The 21521-nt window shown below is 42.6% G+C and overlaps 1 protein-coding gene across 1 annotated transcript in view; it reads left to right on the top strand.

Moving 5' to 3' along the window:
* RARS2 (arginyl-tRNA synthetase 2, mitochondrial) overlaps positions 1 to 21521 on the top strand; it is a 73745-nt gene that overhangs the window by 5361 nt on the left and 46863 nt on the right. The window contains exon 2 of the mRNA XM_008067873.2: positions 18673 to 18746. Within this exon, the coding sequence (XP_008066064.1) occupies positions 18673 to 18746 (74 nt within the window). The remainder of the gene's footprint in view (positions 1 to 18672; positions 18747 to 21521) is intronic.

Raw genomic sequence — 21521 nt, 5'->3', positions numbered from 1 at the left:
TCAAAAAAAAAAAAAAAAACTGAAAAAAGGCATTTTGTACCATGACCCTTTGTGCAAAATGAATGTTTCACCAGCCATCATTTGGGGTATATTTGCATAAAACTTGAGTATGTATTCTGTTCTATTCTATACTACTTCATTTTTCAAAAACTGGTGGTTGAGACTCACTGAATTTATTTCTAACTGACAACCTATGATTTGGAAAGCATGTCCTCTAGTTCTCTGTCTCAGTCCCTTGTTTGCTTCTGTCATAACAGTTATAAGGGTTAGTAATTGTTTTGTTGTTTTGTTTTACTTGTTTTGGTGTCTGCTCCTCTAAACTTCACAAAGGCGGAACACATGTTACTCACTCTTATTCCTCCAGCATCAGCAAAGTGTTTGGAACATAGAAGGTGTTTAAATACATATTTGAAGACTGAATACCGGAATATCTATTGTGACGTCATATAACGTTTGCAACTTCACGGAGTGAGTTCATGATTTTAAAGTTACGCGATGATATGGTATAGAGGCTAGAGCAACTCTATGTTGGATACTAATCTGCCATGTTGACTTAGAGGCATTCCCAGTTCTGGGAATGCCTCTAAGATTTTTACTCTGTCTATTTTTTTTCTTCCTTTTTTTTCCCACTGAGACAAGGTTTTCACTCTGTTGCCCAGGCTGGAGTGTGGTGGCATGATGATGGCTCACTGCAGCCTCAAACACCTGGACTCAAGCGATCCTCCTGCCTCAGCCTCCCAAGTAGCTGGGACTATAGATGGGTCCCACCACCCCTGGTGGGGTCTTGGCGCCCCCCCCAGCTTCCCAAAGTGGTGGGATTATAGGCATGAGCCACTGTGCCCTGCTTGGTTTGTTGTTAGCAAGTACTTCCAGTAAATCTTGCCCGGATGTCAGAACGACTTAAAACACTCACCGTTAAATCCTGCCCTTAAGCAAATTGTAGGCTGTGACACACATAGCATTCTTGCCATTTCCTGAGTAGTGGACTTCATTTGTCCTACACATTCCTGTCTTGTGGTATGTAAACCCTGGGTCTGGGGGGCAGCAGCATGGGATCCTCTACCTTGTCTCAGTTCCTACTGAGATACTTGGCTTCTGTTTGAAGTCCCTATCGGATGTTTCTTTTTGAGAAATCGGATTTGTCAGTCTCTTTCTCCGGCTTCTCAGCTTCCTTGGCTTTGGGGTACATTTGCATAGAACTGCCTATCACAGAAAACATGGTTATGGTGGGAGGGATTAAAATTCCAGCCCCACCATTTGTAACTAACATCAGCTGTAAGGTGATGACTTTGTTTCTAAGTTTACAGGATTGTTGCAAGGATTGATGAGGAGGAGGAGAATTATAACTACTATTTATAGGATACCTCACTTGTACCATACAGTGTTTTTGCTTCATTTTACAGGGCTATTGACAAGATCTAATGAGATCATATTAAGAGAAAGTGCTTAGTGTCAGGAACTGTGAAAGAGTTTGTGATTTTTACACTTCAAGTTCCTACTATAGTTCCATGGATGGTGGCAGAAAACATGAGACCCCCGAGTGAGAGAAAAATATTTTTCTATTCATAGCATTAGCAGTAGGCAGTATCAACATTTTTAAATATCGGGTCCCCAAACCCTTTTTCTTCCCACAGCACAATGTGAAAAGGGTCAGATGATAAAAGCAATGTGCTGTGTTGCAGGAGAGGAATCCGGACTCTCTTATGACAGCCAGGAAGCAAGTCTGGCTTTGCTCTGGAATAAGGAACTATTTCTGTCTCACAAATATGTTTGCTAAACACATATCTTTGAAGAGATAGTCCAGAACAAAGGCAGCTTGTGCCTTGTTTGTAAAACACAGAAAAGTGAGAGTCCTTAAAGATTTCTCTCTCAACACTAAGCACAGTGGTATTATAACCATGTATCCTAGCCTTAAAATGCATTTCAAAGGTGTTTTTTTCCTCCTCTCTGTAAGCCTTAAAACATGTTTTAGAAACTTCTTTTCACCATGTATGCCTATCTGACCATATGCTTCCTTAGAAATCCCAGTGGCTAACCTTAAAATAACCTGACTGCAGGACCACCTGGGGAAGTCACTAGACTGTTGATCCACAACCCACTGCAGGTGAGATAACATCCATCAGTCTCAGGGCAGACCACCACCCAAGATTAACCTTCAGGATATAGATTCTGTGCCATGCCAGCATGTTCCCCATACCAAGTTTCCCCTTTTAAGCCTTTACACTCGTTGGAAATAATTTCTTTGAGGCATGAGCCTGGCTATTTCCCCTGTCTGCCGGCTTTTTGAATAAAACCATGTTTCCTTCCATCATCTCTCCTCTCTGGAGTTTGGCTTTGAGTGATAAGTGGATGAGCTTGTGTTGGTTACAGTGTGCTGTGTACATTAAGTGTACAGTGGTTGAAATTTCCATCTCATTTAATCTTCTCAATTATCCCATGATATTTGTGTTATATATTTTACAGAAAAGAATGCTGAAATTCAGGAACATTGAAAGGAATAATCTAAGGTCACACAGCTATGAAATTATTTATTGAGTTGCACTACTAACCCAGCCGAAGCCTTGGATTTTATTGAATAATATTTGTAAAATGGCTAGCACCGACTGAGTGCGGTGGCTAAAGCCTGTAATCCCAGCACTTTGGGAAGCCGAGGCGAGAGGATTGCCTGAGCTCAGGGGCTCAAGACCAGCATGGGCAACGTGGTGAGACCTCGTCTCTACAATCAATAAAAAAAATAAGCTGGGTGTAAAGGCCCGTGCCTGTAGTTCCAGCTACTTGGAAGGCTGAGGCAGAAAGATCGCCAGAGCCCAGCAGGTCAAACAATGGCCAGCATTATGTCTGGCTCAGAAACATAATGACAGAGGTGGGTTTGTTTCCTTTTCTCACTTCCTTTTCTTTTGGATTTGGTCGTTAAGTTTAAATTCAGCCAGTTCATTTTAAAATTTTAAACTTAACTTTGAAATAATTTCAAACTTACAGAAAAATTTGTGGTTAATAGTACAAAGAAATCCATATCCCCTTTATCCAGATTCCCTGGTTATTAACATTTTGCTACACTTGCCTCATCATTGTCTCTGTATTTATATAATTCTTTTCCAGTATCATCTGAGAGTTGGTTTCCTACATCATACTTCTTTACCTCGTAAATACATAATCATTTTTTCTAAGAACAAGACTTATTTTGCATATTCACAGTATAGTTATAGATTCACATAACACTGATACAATACTTTAATCTACAGTCCATATTCCAGTTTTGTTGATTTGCTTTTCAGTGTAAGATCACGAATTGCATTTAGTTGTCATGTAACTGTCCTTAAGCTCTCATTAACTTATATCTACATAACTTGATGGAGGAGATAGACTAACAGTGACCAAGAAGACAGGCTTCCTTGACTCTGCTAAAGTGTTTATCATCAGGTTTCGGTGTTGCCTCAAGAAACAAACTAGTGACCAGTTGTCATTTAGTCCTAAGGTTTATATTAGGAAGACATTCACCCATGTCAAAGTGAACAACAGGACTCACTGAATTATCTAGGTGAGTACTGTACTTTGCTTCTAAGCCTATTCTCACAGACCCACCAACATTGTTTTTTTGTTTTCTTTTTTTGAGTTGGAGTCTCACTCTGTTGCCCAAGATGGAATGCAGTGGTATGATCATGGCTCACTGCAGCCTTGTCCTCCCGGACTCCAGCAATCCTCTCACCTCAGCCTCCCCAGTAGCTGAGATGACAGGTGTGTACCACCACACCTAACTAATTTTTATTTTGTAGAGACTCCCTGTGTTACCCTGTGTTACTCAGGCTGGTCTCACTCTCCTGGACTCAAGTGATCTTCCCACCTCAGCCTCCCCTAAAGTGTTGAGATTCTAGGCATGGGCCACCGTGCCCAGCAGCATTCCATTCTTAAAACTACAAGCTTTACAAGAGCCATGCTAAATTTCTTTCATTATAGACAATTGTCATAACTTGCCCTCTAAGTTGTTTGGAAAATTCTCTTCTGAACCCTGAAGTTTTTTTTTTCTTTCTTTTTTTTTCTGACTTAGAGTCTCACTCTGTCGCCCAGGCTGGAGTGCGGTGGCACGCTACTCATGGCCATCACAGCCTCTACCTGATGGGCTCAGGCGATCTTTCTCCCTTAGCCTTCCATGCAGCTGGAATTACAGGCATGTGCCACTATGTCCAGGTAATTTTTTGATTTGATTGTAGAGACGAGGTTTCACCATGTTGCCAAGGCTGGTCTTGAACCCATGGGCTCAGGCATTCCTCTTGCCTCTGCCTCCCAAAGTTCTGGGATTATAGATATGAGCCACTGTGCTCGGCTTAACTCACTAACTCTAACCCTGAAGTTTTAATTGCTCCCTCGTTTGCTTCTTGTTTACATCTTGGACCTATTCCTGAGGAAATTTTCTGCAGATGTGGGAGAGCTTGTGTATTCGCTCTTGGTGGGAAACCTATACAGAGCCTGACCTGGTAGTATTAGAGAGTCAGAAGTGAAGAATAACCAAGTGCAATAGACAGTTTAAGTAATTTAAGATCTGGAAGAGTGATTGGCAACCTTTTAAGAATTTTGGCCTGTTGACTTCATTATATGGATTAAAATATAGCTAATTTTCATAAGGAGATGTCAGTTCTGCCACCTCTGTCTGATTGCCGGAACATGTAGCTCTCTTTTTCACTAGCAAAATTAAGGTTTTGTTGTTGTTGTTGTTTGAGTTGGAGTTTTACTCTGTCACCCAGGCTGGAGTACAGTGGCACACTCACAGCCACTGCAGCCTTGACCTGCTGAGCTCAGGTGATCCTTTTGCCTCAGCCCTCCAGGTAGCTGGAACCACAGGAATGAGCCACCATGCCCAGATAATTTTTTTTTTTGGAGTCAGAGTCGCACCCTGTTGCCCAGGCTGGGCACACCTACGGCATCAACCTGCTGGGCTCCGGCGATCTTTCCGTCTCAGCCTTCCAAGTAGCCAGAACTATAGGCACGCGCTACCATGCCCAGCTAATTTTTTGATTTATTGTGGAGATGAGGGCTTGCCAGTTTGCCAGGGCTGGTCTTGAACCCCTGAGCTCAGGCAATCCTCTCACCTCCACCTCCCAAAGTGCTGTGAAAATCAGGGCTTTTATGCAGTTACCACAAAATTTGATCCTGATCCTATAAGTGTTAACTCCTAACTGAATTTAACACCTGTGTAGAGCCAGACTGATAGAATATTCTTTGGCTTTGTGCTCAGTATCTGGGTAATTGAGGTAGAAATCATGTTTGCCTGTATGCCAAGGAAACGAATGGTTGAGGATTGCCAACAAGCTAAGTGATAAATGTTCTTCCACAGTGGATGTTCTCAGAGCCAAAGATTCTATTCGAATCTCTGCTATTAGGTTCCTAAGTGTAAAGCTTAGAATTGTGTTTCGTATACTGTAAGCACTCAACTACATATTAGCCATTCTTATGTATTAGAATCTCTGATCTTAGGTGACCAAACCACATCTGGCAACTGTGGATTTTCACTTTTGATGCTCCCTTAAGAAGTGCTCCCTGCTTTCAACCTCACATTTGCTTCTCATTCAGTTGTGTTGTGTCAGTTTATTGCTCAAGGACTGTTCCTAATGTTTTGTGGATTTTACTTCTCTGTTAAAAGACTCAAGTTTACTGTTGTCGTCTTGTATTATTTTGTTTTCATTGAGTAGCTTTTTTAGCATATTTCATTCTGTAAATGATTTTCTTTTGCCAGTGTTTTGTTTTGTTTTTGAGTTGGAGTCTCTGTCACCTAGACTGGAGTGCAGTAGCACAATCGCCGCTCACCGCAACCTTGACCTCCAGGGCTCAGACAATCCTTCTGCCTCAGCCTTTTGAGTAGATGAGACTACAGGCATGTGCTGTTGATGCCAGGCTAATTATTTTTATTTTTTATTCTTATAGAGATTAGGTCTTGCTTGCCTAGTCTGGGTCTTGAACTGCTGGGCTCAGGTAATCCTCTGGCCTTGGCCTCCCTAAGTGTTGGGATTACAGGTGTGAGCCACTGCGCCCAGCCTCTTTCATCAGTTTGAGGCCTAAGGTAGATAATTATCAGTAGATCCTTCTTGTACCTCTGCTAGTCCTAGATGAAGCACAGTGCTAGGAGAAACAGCTCTACCTGAAGGAGAAGAAAAAAAGAAACCCCGAAGCTAAGAAAGCCCACAGGTCACATTCTGATCCAAGAAAGCTCTGAATCTAATCTCAGAGGCAGTTTAAGAAAGTCATATTACTTCCAGAGTAATTCTTACCTATGAGAATATAACTGAATTTAAAACCATGTTCTCTAATGTTTGACCACTTGAAGGTGATTCTCAATTATTTTTCTTTCTTTGCCCCACCTACAGAGAAAGATGCACCTCTAATTAAAAACATTCACTAGTCTGGGCAGTGTTAAAGTGGAAGGCAATGTGGTTCCCTAAACTTAAACCCTGTCTGCAAACTAGAATCACCTGAGAAGCTTTAAAAACTACTTAAGATCTGGCCAGGCTTCATGGCTCACATCCTGGCACTTTGGGGGCGGAGGCAAGAGGATTGCCTGAGCCCAGGGGTTCAAGACCAGCCTGGGCAACTTGGTGAGACCTCCTTTCTACAATAAATCAGAATATTAGTCGGATGTGGTGGTGCATGCCTATGGTTCCAGCTACTTGGGAGACTGAGGCATAAGGCTCTCCTGAGCCTAGAAGGTCAAGGTTTTGGTAGCTGTGATCGTGGGACTGCATTCCAGCCTGGGCGACAGAGTGAGACTCCAACTCAAAAAAAGAGAGAGAGAGAGGGAGGAAGGGAGGGAAAGAAAGAAAAGAAAACAGAAATGAAACTAGGTTGGGCCCGGTGGCTCATGCCTATAATCTCAGCACTTTGGGAGGCTGAGGTGAAAGGATTGCCTGAGCCCATGGGTTCAAGACCAGCCTGGGCACTTGGTGAGACCTCATCTCTACAATAAATCAAAAAATGAGCCTGGCATGGTGGCACATGCCTGTAGTTCCAGCTACATAGAAGGCCGATGCAGAAGGATCACCTGAGCCCAGCAGGTCGAGGCTGTAGTGGCCTGGGCAACAGAGTGAGACTCTTAACTCAAAAAAAAGGAACAAAACTTAAGCTCAGGCAGAGTGACTCCAACTCAAAAAAAAAAGAAAGAAAGAAACTTAAGCTCAGACCCTTGGCCTAGGATGGGTCAAGGGCCTCGAAGTTATAAAAACGATTGGGTGATTCTGATGTTCATCCAGGCTTGGTAGCCACTATCCAAGGGGGACCTGGAAGCATAAAGGTAGTGCAACCACTGCACATTAGAATCAGCTACTGCCCAGGATATTAAAATCGGAATATTTGAACTAAATCAGAATATTTGCACATGGGAGCCAGGCAGCAGTGTTTTCTAAAGATCTCCAGGGGTCATTCCAACTAGCAGCGCATCATTGGGACTATTGGTGTAGTGATTAAGAACATTGACCATGGAAGACTTGGGTTTAAATCCAGGTTCTCTTCTGATCTGCAAGTTCTCTGCACCTCATCTGGAAAATTATTTAGCTACCTTATAGAGTTACCACTAAGATTCAATGAATTAATATATATGAAATACTTAGAATTGTGTTTGGTCAGTTTTATGTATTTGGTATCAATAAGTAGCTATTATTATGGTATAATAGACTCTTTGAGGGTGAGTATTTTGAATACTTGCCTCTCCACCACCATCATCCCAGCTGGATGGTTTAGCTCCACTGAAGTTACATGTCTGAGCCAAACTGCTTGACTTTCAATTGGAATTCCTTAAAAGTATTTATAAAGTTGTAGTTGAATAAAGGAAGAATTCTCATTTTTACAAAATAATGCCTGTTCATTATAAAGAATAAAGCAATACAAAAAGGTGCAAATAATTTGTTTTTTTTGCGTCGGAGTCTCTGTCACTTAGGCTGGAGTGCAGTGGCACACTCACGGCCACCCCAGTGTCGACCTGCTGGGCTTCAGCGATCCTTCAGCCTCAACTTTCCAAATAGCCGGAATTATATTCGCATACTACCACATCCGGCTAATGTTTTTATTTATTGTAGAGATGAGGTCTCACCAAGTTGCCGGGGCTGGTCTCAAACCCACGGGCTCAGGTAATCCACTTGCTTCAGCCTCCTAAAGTGCTGGGATTACAGGATGAGCCACCAAGCCCGGGCCACAAATTATTTTTTAGGAAAAAACTCCCCCATAAATAATAATCATCACTGATTGATTTTATTTTTAGATATCTTTCTATGCGGATATATTGGCAGAAAAAAATAAAGGAAGATAGGAAAAAAGACTGGATAGATATGATTTTTATAAAAACTGGGCTGCTTTGTAATGAGTTTTTATCTTTAGGGTTTTTTTTTTTAAGATTTACAGTGGAAAATGACCAACACACTAAAAGTATAATAGTATTATGATTCCTCACGTACCCCTTACTGAAATGCTGGTTTAAATAATTTGAGTTCACAGGAAGAAAGAGAAGTGCAATTTAAATAATTATTGATGTGTTTCCTATATGAGGTTTTTACACACAAGAGAAAGGATTATGAAAAACATTACAATTGAGTGCTTTTAAAAAAAAATCTTTCAAATTTAGACAGTGTCGACCTTTGCCATGAAAGATGAGGACATTAGTACTCACAGATGGTATAACTTTTCCTTACTTTCACCAATTTGTGTTGGGGAACTTTCTCACTCAAAGTATATATCATCTATCATATGTAGTCTGCTTATTAATCATATCATATCTTCACAATTTGTCTCCAGGCTGGAGTGCAGTGGCATGATCATGACCTCGTGCTACCACACCCGGCTGGTTTTTTTTTTCATTTATTGTAGAGATGAGGTTTCACCAAGTTGATCTTTTGTAGAGACAGGGATCTCAGTGTCTTGAACTCGTGGGTTCAAGCAGTCCTGCCTTGGCCTCCCAAGTGCTACGATTGCAGGCACGAGAGCCACCACAACCAGCCTGTTTGACTCAAGAGATGGAGATCTAGTTCTTTGATTTGTACTTCTGACTTGTGTGCCATTGCAGTACTGTGCACAACTTGATTTGGTTTCTGTTGGGTTTTTTTTTTTTTTTTTGAGATAAGAGGATCTCACTCTGTCACCTATGCTGGAGTGCAGTGATGTGATCATGGCTTACTGCAGCCTCATACTCCTGGGCTCAAGTGATCCTTCACCCAAGCCTCTCGAGTAGCTGGGGCTGTGAATACAGGCCACCATGCCCAGCTGCTTTTTTATTTTTTGTAGAGATGGGGTCTTGCTTTGTTGCTCAGGCTGATCTCGTGGTTTAAGCACTCCTACCTCAGCCTTTTGAGGTGTTGGGATTACAGACGTGAGCCACTCTGCTCTGGCCCTCGTTCTTATTTCATGGACGTTTTCTCTCTTATTGACTATTATGCTCTATCTCCCATCACCTTGGTCACACCTCTGACTCCAGCTGCCACTGTGTAAACGGTTCCATTCACCTTTTGCTAACAGCATCTCATCCTTTCTGAAGCTTGCTGGTTCTAGCACCTACTTAGCTCTGGTGTGGAGAAGTTATTTTGGGTAGAGAATTCTGGCAGACATTTGTGAATGCTTCTTAGCAGGTACTATGGAAATTAAGTCTCCATTTGCCTATGGCAATGACTTTGATGGCAGAGTTTCATAGGGACTTTTCCTCCTTCTCTGTGTCTCTTATCACTTCTGCCCATCTCTCAAATAAACTTTGTGCACATAGATCTTTTTCTCAGGTCCTGCTTGTGGGGAAGCCAAGATATACATCGTTTTTTTCTTTTTGAGTTGGGTTCTCACTCTGTTGTCCAGACTGGATCATGGTTTACTGCAGCCTTGACTTCCTGGGCTCAGGCGATCCTTCTGCCTTTGCTTCCCGAATAGCTGGGACTACAGGCCCGTGCCGCCATGCCTGGCCGATTTTTTTTATTTTTTCTGGAGACGAGATCTTGTTATGTTGCCTAAGGTGGTCTCAAACTTCTGGGCTCAAGCAATCCTGGCTCAGCCCTCCAAAGTGCTGGGATTACAGGCATGAGCACCACACTCGGCCCCAAGATATATATCTATGAATACTTTTTATTTTTCTGGGGTTCTGTTGATTCATCTTTATGGCTTCTGATAAATGAGACCAAGTTAGGAGCCCTGCCAAGTAAGACTGCTCTACTCTGCTTCAGAATCTTTTGTATCTTTTGTTGGAGATGGCTTTTGAAATTCGTAACTTTGGCAGGGTGGGCGCAGTGACTCATGCCTGTAATCCCACCACTTTGGGAGGCTAAGGCGAGAGGATTGCCTGAGCCGAGAGTTCGAGACCAACCTGGGCAAACTTGGCAAAACCTACAATAAATCAAAAAATTAGCTGGGTGTGGTAGCACGTGCCTGTAGTTCCAGCTACTTGGAAGGCTAAGGCAGAAGAATTGCCTGAGCCTAAGCAGGTTGAGGCTGTGGTGGCTGTGAGTGTGCCACTGCACTCCAGCATAGGCGACAGAGTGAGACTTCAACTCAACAAACAAACAAACAAACAAGGAATTAGTAACTTTGGACTTGTCTCTATCCTTATTTATTTACTGCTGGAGAACCAGTCTACTTTCCTTCCTTTCTATCCACTTGTTTGCCCATCTTCTTATTGTGTTTTAGGAACACCAATTGTGTTGAGGTTGGATTATCTTATCTTTAGTTCTAATTATTTTTCTCTGATTACTTTAATTTTTGTTCTTTAAAATCTGTATTTTCTGATTATCTTAGTCTATGTCATACTTTTATTTTTAATTATAAGTATACTCTTCCTTTGTGTTTCTTAATTGCTAGTTTTATGGTTTAAATGAGTTTAATCATCAATTAATTTAATTTTTAGACTTGTAAAATTTCACTCTGCTTTTCATTGTCTTTCAGTTCTTGTTACTGTATTCACATTCTCTTTTTTTTGAGCCAGTGTGTCACTCTGTTTCCCAGGCTGGGGTGCATGCTCAAGGCCACCACAGACTCAGACTGTACCTGCTGGACTTGGGCCATCCTTCCGCCTCAGCCTTCCAAGTAGCTGGAACTACAGGCATGCGCCACCACGCCCAGCTAGTGTTTTTGCTTTATTGTAGGGACGAGGTCTTGCCATGTTGCCCAGGTTGGTCTTGAACCCGTGGGCTCAGACAGTCCTCTCACCTCCACCTCCTAAAGTGCTGGGATTACATGCATGAGCCATCTCACCCGGCTGTTTTCACATTCTCAATAAGTTCCAAAGCATTTGGGAGGAATGTCTTTGTATTCATATGCATGGGATTATATTTTTCTCCTGGCAGAGTTCTTAGATCTCTTGTATGCCGCATTCTTTCCATTCTGTCTTTCTCTCTTTTGGTCTGTGCCTCCCTCCCTTCTCTTTCTGTTTCTTTCCGTTTATTCGCCTGTTCCTTTTCGTCTTGCTCTTGTCTGATGGCTCTGGTCAGACCTTCCATTTGTTTGCACGTTGCGTGGATGACTTCTTCACTCCCCATGCCACATTTGTTCTTGGCTCACTTCATTTTAAGGCTTTAAATATATAAACTCTGCAGCGTCCTACTCTTGTCTCTCTCTCCAGTAAGTCGTGATGACCTATACACATTATTCTGGAACTCTGACTTTGTGTATTAAATTTTTGCTAAGTAGCCCTGATATTTTTCTGTCTTCCTGTAAAATCTCCTCTGGCTCTTACAGCTCTCACAGGCTTGCTCTCTATATTTGGGGGTTGTATTGCATTTTCATTGGGAAGGCCCTCAGTTTGCTACTTCACAATTTTAACTTCGGTTGGAAAGTGCTGAAATTCCCTTCTCTGTGTTACTTACTCTTTCCCTCAGCTCCTGGCATCTCCCAGTCACAAGAGGGAAACAGTAGTAGAATTCATTCAATCTGGTTTTCTCCAGATTTGGAGTATTAATAAGAATTGTTAATTCATCTCTATGACTTCTGATACACGAGGACCAATTTAGGAGCCATACCAAATAGGGCTGTTTCGTTCTCTTCAGAGCCTGTTGTGTCTTTCCTTAACTATCACTTTTGAAGTCTATGGCTTTGAGCTGTGCCTGTCCTGAATATTTGCCGCTGGAGAACTGACCTGCCTACCTGTTTACTAGCTACCCTTTTTCCTTCCTTTCTTTTTAATTTGGCTGAAGGTAGATTATGTGAGAAAGCCTCCGTTTCACTACTTTATCCCAGAAGTCTTTCTCTTTTATGGTTGTTAACTGTGGGAGAATAAACATAACATAAAAGTTGCCCTATTAGCCTTTTTAAAGTATATGGTTCAGTGACATTAATTAATTATATTTACATTGTTGTGGCACCATCACCACCATCTCTCTGCAGAACTATTCATCTTTCATAAGTAAAACCTGTGCCCATTAAACAATAACTCTCCATTCCCCCAACTCCTTTCTCTTTTGTTTTTTTTAATTTACATTATGAATGTTGCTGGACACGGTAGCTCACATCTGTAATCTCAGCAATTTAGGAGGTGGAGGTGAGAGGACTGCCTGAGTCCAGGGATTTGAGACCAGCCTAGGCAACTTGGTGAGACCTTATCTGTAGAATAAATCAAAAAATTAGCTGGACATGATGGTGTATGCCTGTGGTTCCAGCTACTTGGAAGGCTGAGGCGGAAGGATCACCTGAGCCCAGCAGGTGAAGACTACAGTGGTTGTGAGCGTGCCACTGAACTCCAGCCTGGACGACAGAATGAGACCCCGACTCAAAAAAAAAAAAAAAAGAATGTTTCTGTGGCTTTTGTAAAACACTATTGAAACTACTGTTTTGGTATTTGTATCTTTGTGTGGATAAGATAACTGGTCTTAGAATTACTTTTCTTTTTTTGAGTTGAAGTCTCATTCTGCTGCCCAGGTGGAGTGCAGTGGCATGATCATGGCTCACTGCAGCCTTGACCTCCTGGGCGCAGGCAGTCCTTCCACCTCTGCTTCCCAAGTAGCTGGGACTACAAGCATGTGCCACTATACTTGGCTAATTTTTTATTTTTTATTTGTCGTAGAGATGAGGTCTTGCTGTGTTGCCTAGGCTGGTCTCCAACTCCTGGGCTGAAGTGATCCTCCTGCCTGGGCCTCCTGAAGTGTTGAGATTACAGGCATGAGCCACTGCACCCAGCTTAGAGTTACTTCTAGGAAAAGTTTCTCTTCCTGAATTGCTGGGCCTGTTACTAGAGGTAAAGCAAACTGTTTGCTTAGATTTCCTTTGTATCTTGGTTCAAGAAGCACAGTCACTATCTTGAGCTTAGGTTATCTGGTATGATTTTATACCTCCATTTTATTTTATGTGTTTACGTTCCCTCAGAGCTTTTTTGGAGTAAAAAAATATAGTAAAAAGATAAGTAATTTTTTTTTGTGTTGGAGTCTCACTCTGTTGCCCAGGCTGGAGTGCGGTGGCATGCTCACAGCCAGTACAACCTCTACCAGCTGGTCTTAGCCTTCCAAGTAGCTGGAACTACAGGCATGCACCATCACATCTGGCTAATTTTGTTATTTTGCTGTAGAGTCAAGATCTGGCCAAGTGGCCCAGACTGGTCTCGAACCCCTGGACTCAGGGAATCCTCTCCCCTCCTGAAGCGCTGGGATTACAGGCATGAGCCACCATGCCGAAGGATAAGTGATTTTTAAGTAGTTTTTAGTTTAGTTAAAATAATTCTCTAAGAGAGAATTTGGCTTGTGTAGCTTGTTTGAATGTAAGCGTTTTACTACTACCTAAGCTCACAAGTTACTGATCAACCAAAATGCTTTGAAACTGACCAAAATCGCCACGTTTTTTGTCAGCACATTTATTATATTTAAGACAGACTGAAAATCTTATTTGTTATGGGTAAGTTTGGGAGACACTATGTCCCAAATCAACGAAAACCTTTTTAAATGCACAGGGAAATAATGTTTACTCCGTGCTTATTACATATTTTTCTTAATCATCACAAGAGCCCTAGTTTATTCTTTAAATGTGTTCATTTTCCCCATGTTTCTTTCTTTCTTTTTTTTTTTTAAATGGGAGTCTCATTCTGTTGCCCAGGCTGGAGTGCACGCTCATGGCCACTGCAGCCTGCTGGGCTCCGGCGATCCGTCTGTCTCAGCCTTCCAAGTAGCTAGAACCATAGGCATGTGCCACCATGCTGGGCTAATATTTTGATGTTTTGTAGAGACAAGGTCTCGCCAAGTTGCCCAGGCTGGTCTGGAACCCCTGGGCTCAAGCAGTCCTCTCACCTCAGCCTCCCCAAGTGTTGAGATGACAGGCATGAGCCCTTGCACCCAGCAGTACTTCACTTCTTAAAGACTAGAAATTTAAAACAATAAAAATTGGACTCTGAGATTCAAACTTAAAAATCAACTTATACTAGCTATATAAAGCATCTTAAAAATAAATAAACAGTAACTCCAGGTCTGCAATTTTGGCCTTTTTTTTTTTTTTTGAGTTGTAGTCTCACTCTGTCGCCCAGACTGGAGTGCAGTGGCACGCTCACGGCCACCGCAGCCTCCGCCTGCTGGGCTCCGGTGATCCTCCTGCCTCAGCCTTCCAAGTAGCTGGAACTACAGGCATGCACCACCACACCCAGCTAATTTTTTGGTTTATTGTAGAGATGAGGTCTCACCAAGTTGCCCAGGCTGCTGTGCAGTGGCACAGTCACAGCTTACTGCAACCTTGACCTCCTGGGCTCAGGTGATCCTTTCGCCTCAGCCTCCTGAATAACTGAAAGTATAAGCGTACCACCATGCCCAACTAATTTTTTCTAGATACGAGGCCTCACTATGTTGCCCAAACCGGTCTTCAATCCTGGACTCAAGTAATCCTCCCGTCTCAGCCTCCTCAAGTGCTGGAATTACTGGCACAGTAACACTCCTGGTGAGTGAATTGCCTGAGCCCTCATCTCTACAATACAAAATCAAAAAATCAGCCGGGCATGGTAGCGCATGCCAGTAATTCCGGCTACTCAGAAGGCGGAGGCAGAAGTATCGCTGGAGCCCAGCGGGTCGAGGCTGCGGTGGCCGGGAGCAGCTACTGCACTCCAGTCTGGGCGACGGAGTGAGACTCCAACTCAAAGGAAAAAAAAAGTATCTGTGGATCCTTAATGGTTTATCTCCTCTCCATAAACAATATTTAACATTTATTTTGAAACTTGCAAAGACAGGCTGGCAGTGGTGGCTCACGCCTATAATCCCAGCCTTTTGGAAGGCCAAGGCAAGAAAACTGCTTGAGCCCAGGAGTTGGAGAGCAGCCGAGGCCTCCTGAAGTGCTAGGATTACAGGCACCAAGCTACCATGTCTGGCCCATTTTTTATAGTTAATGTTTGTGAAATTCAGCAATGACTTCTGTTGATGATAGGAGAGTAAATGTCATTCATCAGGAGACAGTGGTTTTCATCTTATTCCTCTCCCTCTGAAATTACACACGTCTTTGAAGGTGATTTTTTCCTAAACTCGCCTTGCTTTCCTTGCTTTTCCTGCTTCCCCCATTGCTCCCTTTCCTTTTCCCAGCTCCACAGCTATGACTTGTCCGTTGCAGAGGCTGCGTAAGGGTTGCGGAGGTGGGAGGAAAGAGGAAGGCAGTTTCAATTCATTATGGCGAGGTTGCTGTGTCACTACTTTTCTTAAATAGGCGTTTCTCTTTGAAAGGATATACACGTAGCATCGGGTTGAATGTAGGTTCTGGTTTTAGCCTGTGTTTACATCCAGCTTGTCTTTCCACTTAGGCCAGTTAGGCGAATTCTCTGTGCTTCAGTTCATCATTCATGAAATGAGGGCTGTAAGAGTATGCAAGTCATGAGATTGTTGTCAGGAAAAGTGAAGGCATGTAGGACCTGCCTGTCACATAAGAATCATTCAGTACATGGGAATGTGCTGAGGTTTACGAATCTGACTGGGGCACACTAGTTCCCAACTTTGACTATGTGTTAAGTCATGCAAGGAACTTTTTTTTTTTTTTTTGAGTTGGAGTCTCACTCTGTCACCCAGACTGGAGTGCAGTGGTCACTCCCGGCCACCGCAGCCTCGACCTGCTGGGCTCCAGCGATCCTTCCGCCTCAGCCTTCCAAGTAGCTGGAACTACAGGCGTGCACTACCATGCCCAGCTAATTTTTTATTTTATTGTAGAGATGAGGTCTCGCCAAGTTGCCCAGGCGGGTCTCACCTCAGCCTCCCAAAGGCACGGGATTACAGGCTGAGCCACCAAGCCCGGATAACAAGGAGCTTTTAAAAAATATAAGTGCAGCCAGGTACGGTGGCTCATACCTGTGATCGCAGCACTTTGGGAGGTGGGAGGTGAGATGATTGCCTGAGCCCAAGCGTTCGAGAACAGTCTGGGCAACTTGGTGAGACCTCATCTCTCCAATAAATCCAAAAAAAATTAGCTGGTGTGGTGGCATACATCTGTGGTTCCAGCTATGTGGAAGGATCACCTGAGCCCAGCGGGTTGAGGCTGCAGTAGTCTCATGAGCATGCCACTGCTCTCCAGAGGCATGAGAGAGAGTGAGATTCTGACTCCAAAAGAAAACAAAAAAAGATACAAATACACCCATGCCTGCTATCCTGAGGAGTAAGCCTCTGACAGGACCTGAGTATCAGATCTTCTCTGTTATTTCCTTGTTTTTTTTATGTGTTATTTTGTTTGAGGCAGCACCTGGCTCTGTTGCCCAGGCTGGAATGAATGAAATGGCATGATCATAGCTCACTGCAGTCTAAAACACCTGGGCTCAAGCCACCCTCCTACCTCAGCCTCCCTAGTAGTGGGGAACACAGGTATGAGCCCCTACACCTGACTATTTGTTTATTTTTAAGTGCCATAATATGTCTTTTGTCTGTTTGGATCACTGATGTATCTCCAGTACTGTAAGCAATGCCTGACACAGTGTAGACAATTAATAAATATATACTTATGTATTTTGGGGGGTTGGAGTCTCACTCTGTCACTCAGGCTAGAGTGCAGTGGCATGCACACGGCCACTGTAGCCTCGACCTGCTGGGCTCAAACAATCCTTCCGCCTCAGCCTTCCAAATAGCTGGAACTACAGGCGCACGCTACCACGCCCGGTTAATTTTTTTGATTTATTGTAGAGACAAGGTCTTGCCATGTTGCTCAGGCTGGCCTCGAACCCCTGAGCTCAGTCAGTCAGTCCTCTCGCCTCTGCCTCCCAAAGTGCTGGGATTACAGGCATGAGCCACTGTGCCTGACAATAAATATTTTTTCAAATAAAAAAATTTATCTGTGGGTCCTCAGTGGTTTATCTCCCCTTAAAATATCTTTAAATTTTTTTTTTTTTAATTTACAATGATAGGCTGGGTGTGGTGGCTCATGCCTATACTCCCAGCACTTTGAGGCCAAGGCAGGAAGATTGTGTCAGCCCAGTAGTTCAAGACCAGCCTAGGCAACATGTTGAGACCTCTTCACTACAAAAAAAAAAAATTATCCAGGCATGGTGGCACAAGTCTCAGCTACTCTGGAGGGTGAGGTGGAAGGATCGCCTGAACCGAGGAGGTGAGGCTGTGGTGAGCCGTCATTGTGCCATAGCACTCCAGTCTGGATGACAGAGTGAGACCTTGACTTTAAACAGAAAGAAAAAAAAAAGGATCAGCTGTGGTGGGCTCCCAGCACTTTGGGAGGCAGAGGCAAGAGAATGCCTGAGCCCAGGGGTTTGAGACCAGCCTGGGCAACTTGGTGAGACCTCGACTCTACAATAAATCAGAAAATTAGTCAGACTTGGTGGTACGCGTCTGTGGTTCCAGCTACTTGGAAGGCTGAGGCAGAAGGATCACCTGAACTCAGCAGGTCGAGGCTGCAGTGTCTGTGAGCGTGCTACTGCACTCCAACCTGGGTGACAGAGTGAGACTCTGACTCAAAATTAAAGATAAAATTCAGTTGTTTTGCTGAATAGTTCTGTTTGCTAATTTATGGTTCAACTCTCCCCTCAGAGTGATACACTATGTATCCTTTTGAGTCTTGCTTCTTTCACTTAAAAAAACATTTTTTTTGAGTCAGAGTCTCACTGTTGCCCAGGCTGGAGTTCAGTGGCACACTCACAGCCACTGCAGCCTCAACCTGCTGCACTCTGCTTCAGCCTTCCAAGTAGCTGGAGCCACAGACTTGTGCCACCACTTCTGGCTAATTTTTTTTTTTGAGTTGGAGTCTCACTCTGTCACCCAGACTGGAGTGCAGTGACTGCTCCCGGCCACCGCAGCCTCGACCTGCTGGGCTCGGCGATCCTTCCACCTCCGCCTTCCAAGCAGCTGAATCTAAAGGCGTGCACTACCGCGCCTGGCTAGTTTTTGATTTATTGTAGAGATGAGGTCTCGCCAAGTTGCCCAGGTGGGTCTCAAACTCGCAGGCTCAGGCAATCCACTCACCTTGGCCTCCCAAAGCGCTGGGATTACACGCTGAGCCACCGAGCCCAGCCAATTTTTTTTTTTTTTAATGTATTGTAGAGACAAGGTCTCGTCAAGTTGCCCAGGCAGGTCTTGAACCTCTGGGTTCAGGCAGTCCTCTCGCTTCCGCCTCCCAAAATGCTGGGATTACATATTTGAGCCACCAGACCTGTCTGCTTCTTTCATTTTTAATGCATTGAAGCTCATTCCTGTTAAGTATACTAACAGGAATGTTTTACTAAGTCGTATTCAATTGAATGGAAAAAATAGATCAACAGTCTTGCCTTATTTTGTTCATTTTTTTTTGTAGCTTTCCAGAATATTGGATCTTCCACCAGAAAACTTGATCAAGTCAATATCTGCAGTGCCAATTTCCAAAAAACAGTTAAGTATAATCTATTTATAACAATCTCAAATGTTGCCAACTTTATTAATATACCAAAAAAATTACTCTTAAATTTATAGAATGGTCTTTGAAATTAACTGTAAAATATGATTCATTATATTCACCCTAATATCCCATTGATTTAAATAATAAAATTAAAATTTGTACCTTAGCTATTCTGATGTGGCAGGTTATATTATTATCATATTAATTATTTTTATGTTTCTTTATGCTAGTAACTATAACTGTGGCAAAATTTTTGGCAATGCGGTTCAAATTTAATTATGTAACAATAAACTATTGTGTTATTCAGTTATTCTACTGAAATTATGTTTAGAATTCAGGGTTTTTGAAGGGTTATTAAAGATTGTACAACCATCTGATGCTTGAATATTGTTGGACCATATTTATCTGCTAGGGTTTTTTGTTTTTTTTGTTTTGTTTTTTGAGCTGGAGTCTCACTCTGTCGCCCAGACTGGAGGGCAGTGACCGCTCCCGGCCACCGCAGCCTCGACCTGCTGGGCTCCGGCGATCCTTCCGCCTCAGCCTTCCAAGTAGCTGGAACTACAGGCGTGCACTACCACGCCCAGCTAATTTTTGATTTATTGTAGAGATGAGGTCTCGCCAAGTTACCCAGGCGGGTCTTGAACCCACGGGCTCAGGCAGTCCACTCGCCTCGGCCTCCCAAAGTGCTGGGGTTACAGACTGAGCTACCTTTTTTTTTTTAATTGTAGAGACGAGGTCTTGACAAGTTGCCCAGGCGGGTCTCGAGCCCACGGGCTAGGCAATCCACTCACCTCAGCCTCTCAAAGTGCGGGATTACAGGCTGAGCGACCGAGCCCAGCCATCCCAATGACGGAGTGTGGTTGTGTGGTTAGGATACACACAACCGATAGTTGTGTTCTGGGACGCAGGCAGATATCTACCTCTTTGCAGATTTGGTCATCCTAATTGATACTGGCTTACTATTTGGGTAGAAAACGCCAACATTTGGATAAAATACTCTCTCAAATAAGAAATTAGCTACGTAGTAGGCATTTAAGCCCTAAGCTTTGGAAAAAAGTAAGATAACTTAGATACAATTTATTTAGATATAATGAAGATACCATTATGTCCTAGTATTTTGCCCCCTTAACTTTGTCAGGACTTTAAGATAAGAGTAGAATGAATATTCTTGTTCCCAGAATAAGACAAAAAAAAAAAAAAAAAAGGGAAAAGAAGAGAGAGGATACATTTTCTTGAGAGCACCTAGAAAATGGCCTGCTGCAACTTCCTTTATGTTGAGTTTCAAGAACAGAAACAACCACCAACCATGGGATCTTTTAATTATGTGTAAATTGATGTAACCTTCCAAATCAGTTAGCTATTTCATAAAATCTGTGTGTGACATTCTGCATAATAAGAGTAGTGTTTCAACCTTTATGTTCCAGAGGTCTTTAATAAACAGAACCATCTTGGCCCATCGTTGGAATAGGAAGAATAGGATTTTCTTTACCTGCCTCCACTTAACAATCTGAAGTACTAACTTTGGTTTATGGGAAAAAAAGCATTGCAAAGGCTGGGTGTGGTGGCTTATACCTGTAATCCCAGCACTTTAGGAGGTGGAGGTGAGAGGATTGCTTGAGTCCAGGGGTTTGAGACCAGCCTGGGCAACTTGGCAAGACCTCGTCTCTACAAGCTACTTGGAAGGTTGAGGTGGAAGGATCACCTGAGCCCTGCAGGTCAAGGCTGTGGTGGCCATGAGCATGCCACTGCCCTCCAGCCTAAGTGACAGAGTAAGACTCTGACTGAAAAAAAAAAAAAAAAAACCAAAAAACCACATAACAAAAAAAGTAAGAATTTTGAGTCTTTTCCCCCCCGATATAATTCTTTTTTTGAACATATCACTTTTAACGCTGTAATATTCTAACATTCTAACAATGTGATATTCTAACATTTAGATTGCTTTCAGTTCTGACTTTCTACATCATTCAAATGTAAAAATCATCTCTTTAAATAGACAAAGCAAAAGATCCTTGTTTACTTAAAATCTCCCAATACTGGACCTTTCTTGCTGGCAAATCTTTATATAATTTGAGAATTCATGTTTTATTTTTCATTTATTTTTATTTTTAGAAAGATGTTATTGGTAGCATTTTTTTATTTTGACTTCAGGAGGTACATGTGCAGTGCAGGTTAGTTACATAGGTTTATTGTGTGGTGGTGATGTTTAACTTCTTTGTGTTGCCTGGATGTTTTAGAGCTGTGCTCTAGATTTGTGGTCATATTAAACCTCTTATAAACTATCCTAGCTGTATATCAAAAAATCATAATTTAATCTTTGGTGTATTCAACTCTGTATCCTTTCAGGGAATATCCTTTTTACGTCTCTTATTACTTTTAGTTTTTTGTTTTTTTTTTTAATTTTTAAAACCTTTGTGTGTTTGTTACTCTTGTCCTACTTTGTGTGTTATTCCCCTTTTATTTATTGGCACAGATATTTGTGTGTTATTCCCACATATTTATTGATACAAATATTTGACTAAACTATCAGAGTCCTTTGGTAAGAATAAATACATTCAAACCTTATATGAGTTTTCACAATTAAAGTAAATTTTTAGAAAACTGAATTGTTATACTCATTAGAGAGTAGTCTTACAGCCGGGCTCGATTGCTCAGCCTGTAATCCTGCGACTTGGGAGGATGAGGTGAGTGGATTGCCTGAGCCCGTGGGTTCGAGACCCGCCTGGGCAACTTGGTGAGACCTCATCTCTACAATAAATCAAAAAATTAGC

The sequence above is a fragment of the Carlito syrichta genome, unplaced genomic scaffold (assembly GCF_000164805.1).
Source record: "Carlito syrichta isolate Samal-C Ts95f unplaced genomic scaffold, Tarsius_syrichta-2.0.1 Scaffold309804, whole genome shotgun sequence".
Classification (NCBI taxonomy): domain Eukaryota; kingdom Metazoa; phylum Chordata; class Mammalia; order Primates; family Tarsiidae; genus Carlito; species Carlito syrichta.
The sequence above is the reverse complement of the archived record's forward strand: the minus strand, read 5'-3'. Positions and strand labels throughout refer to the sequence as shown.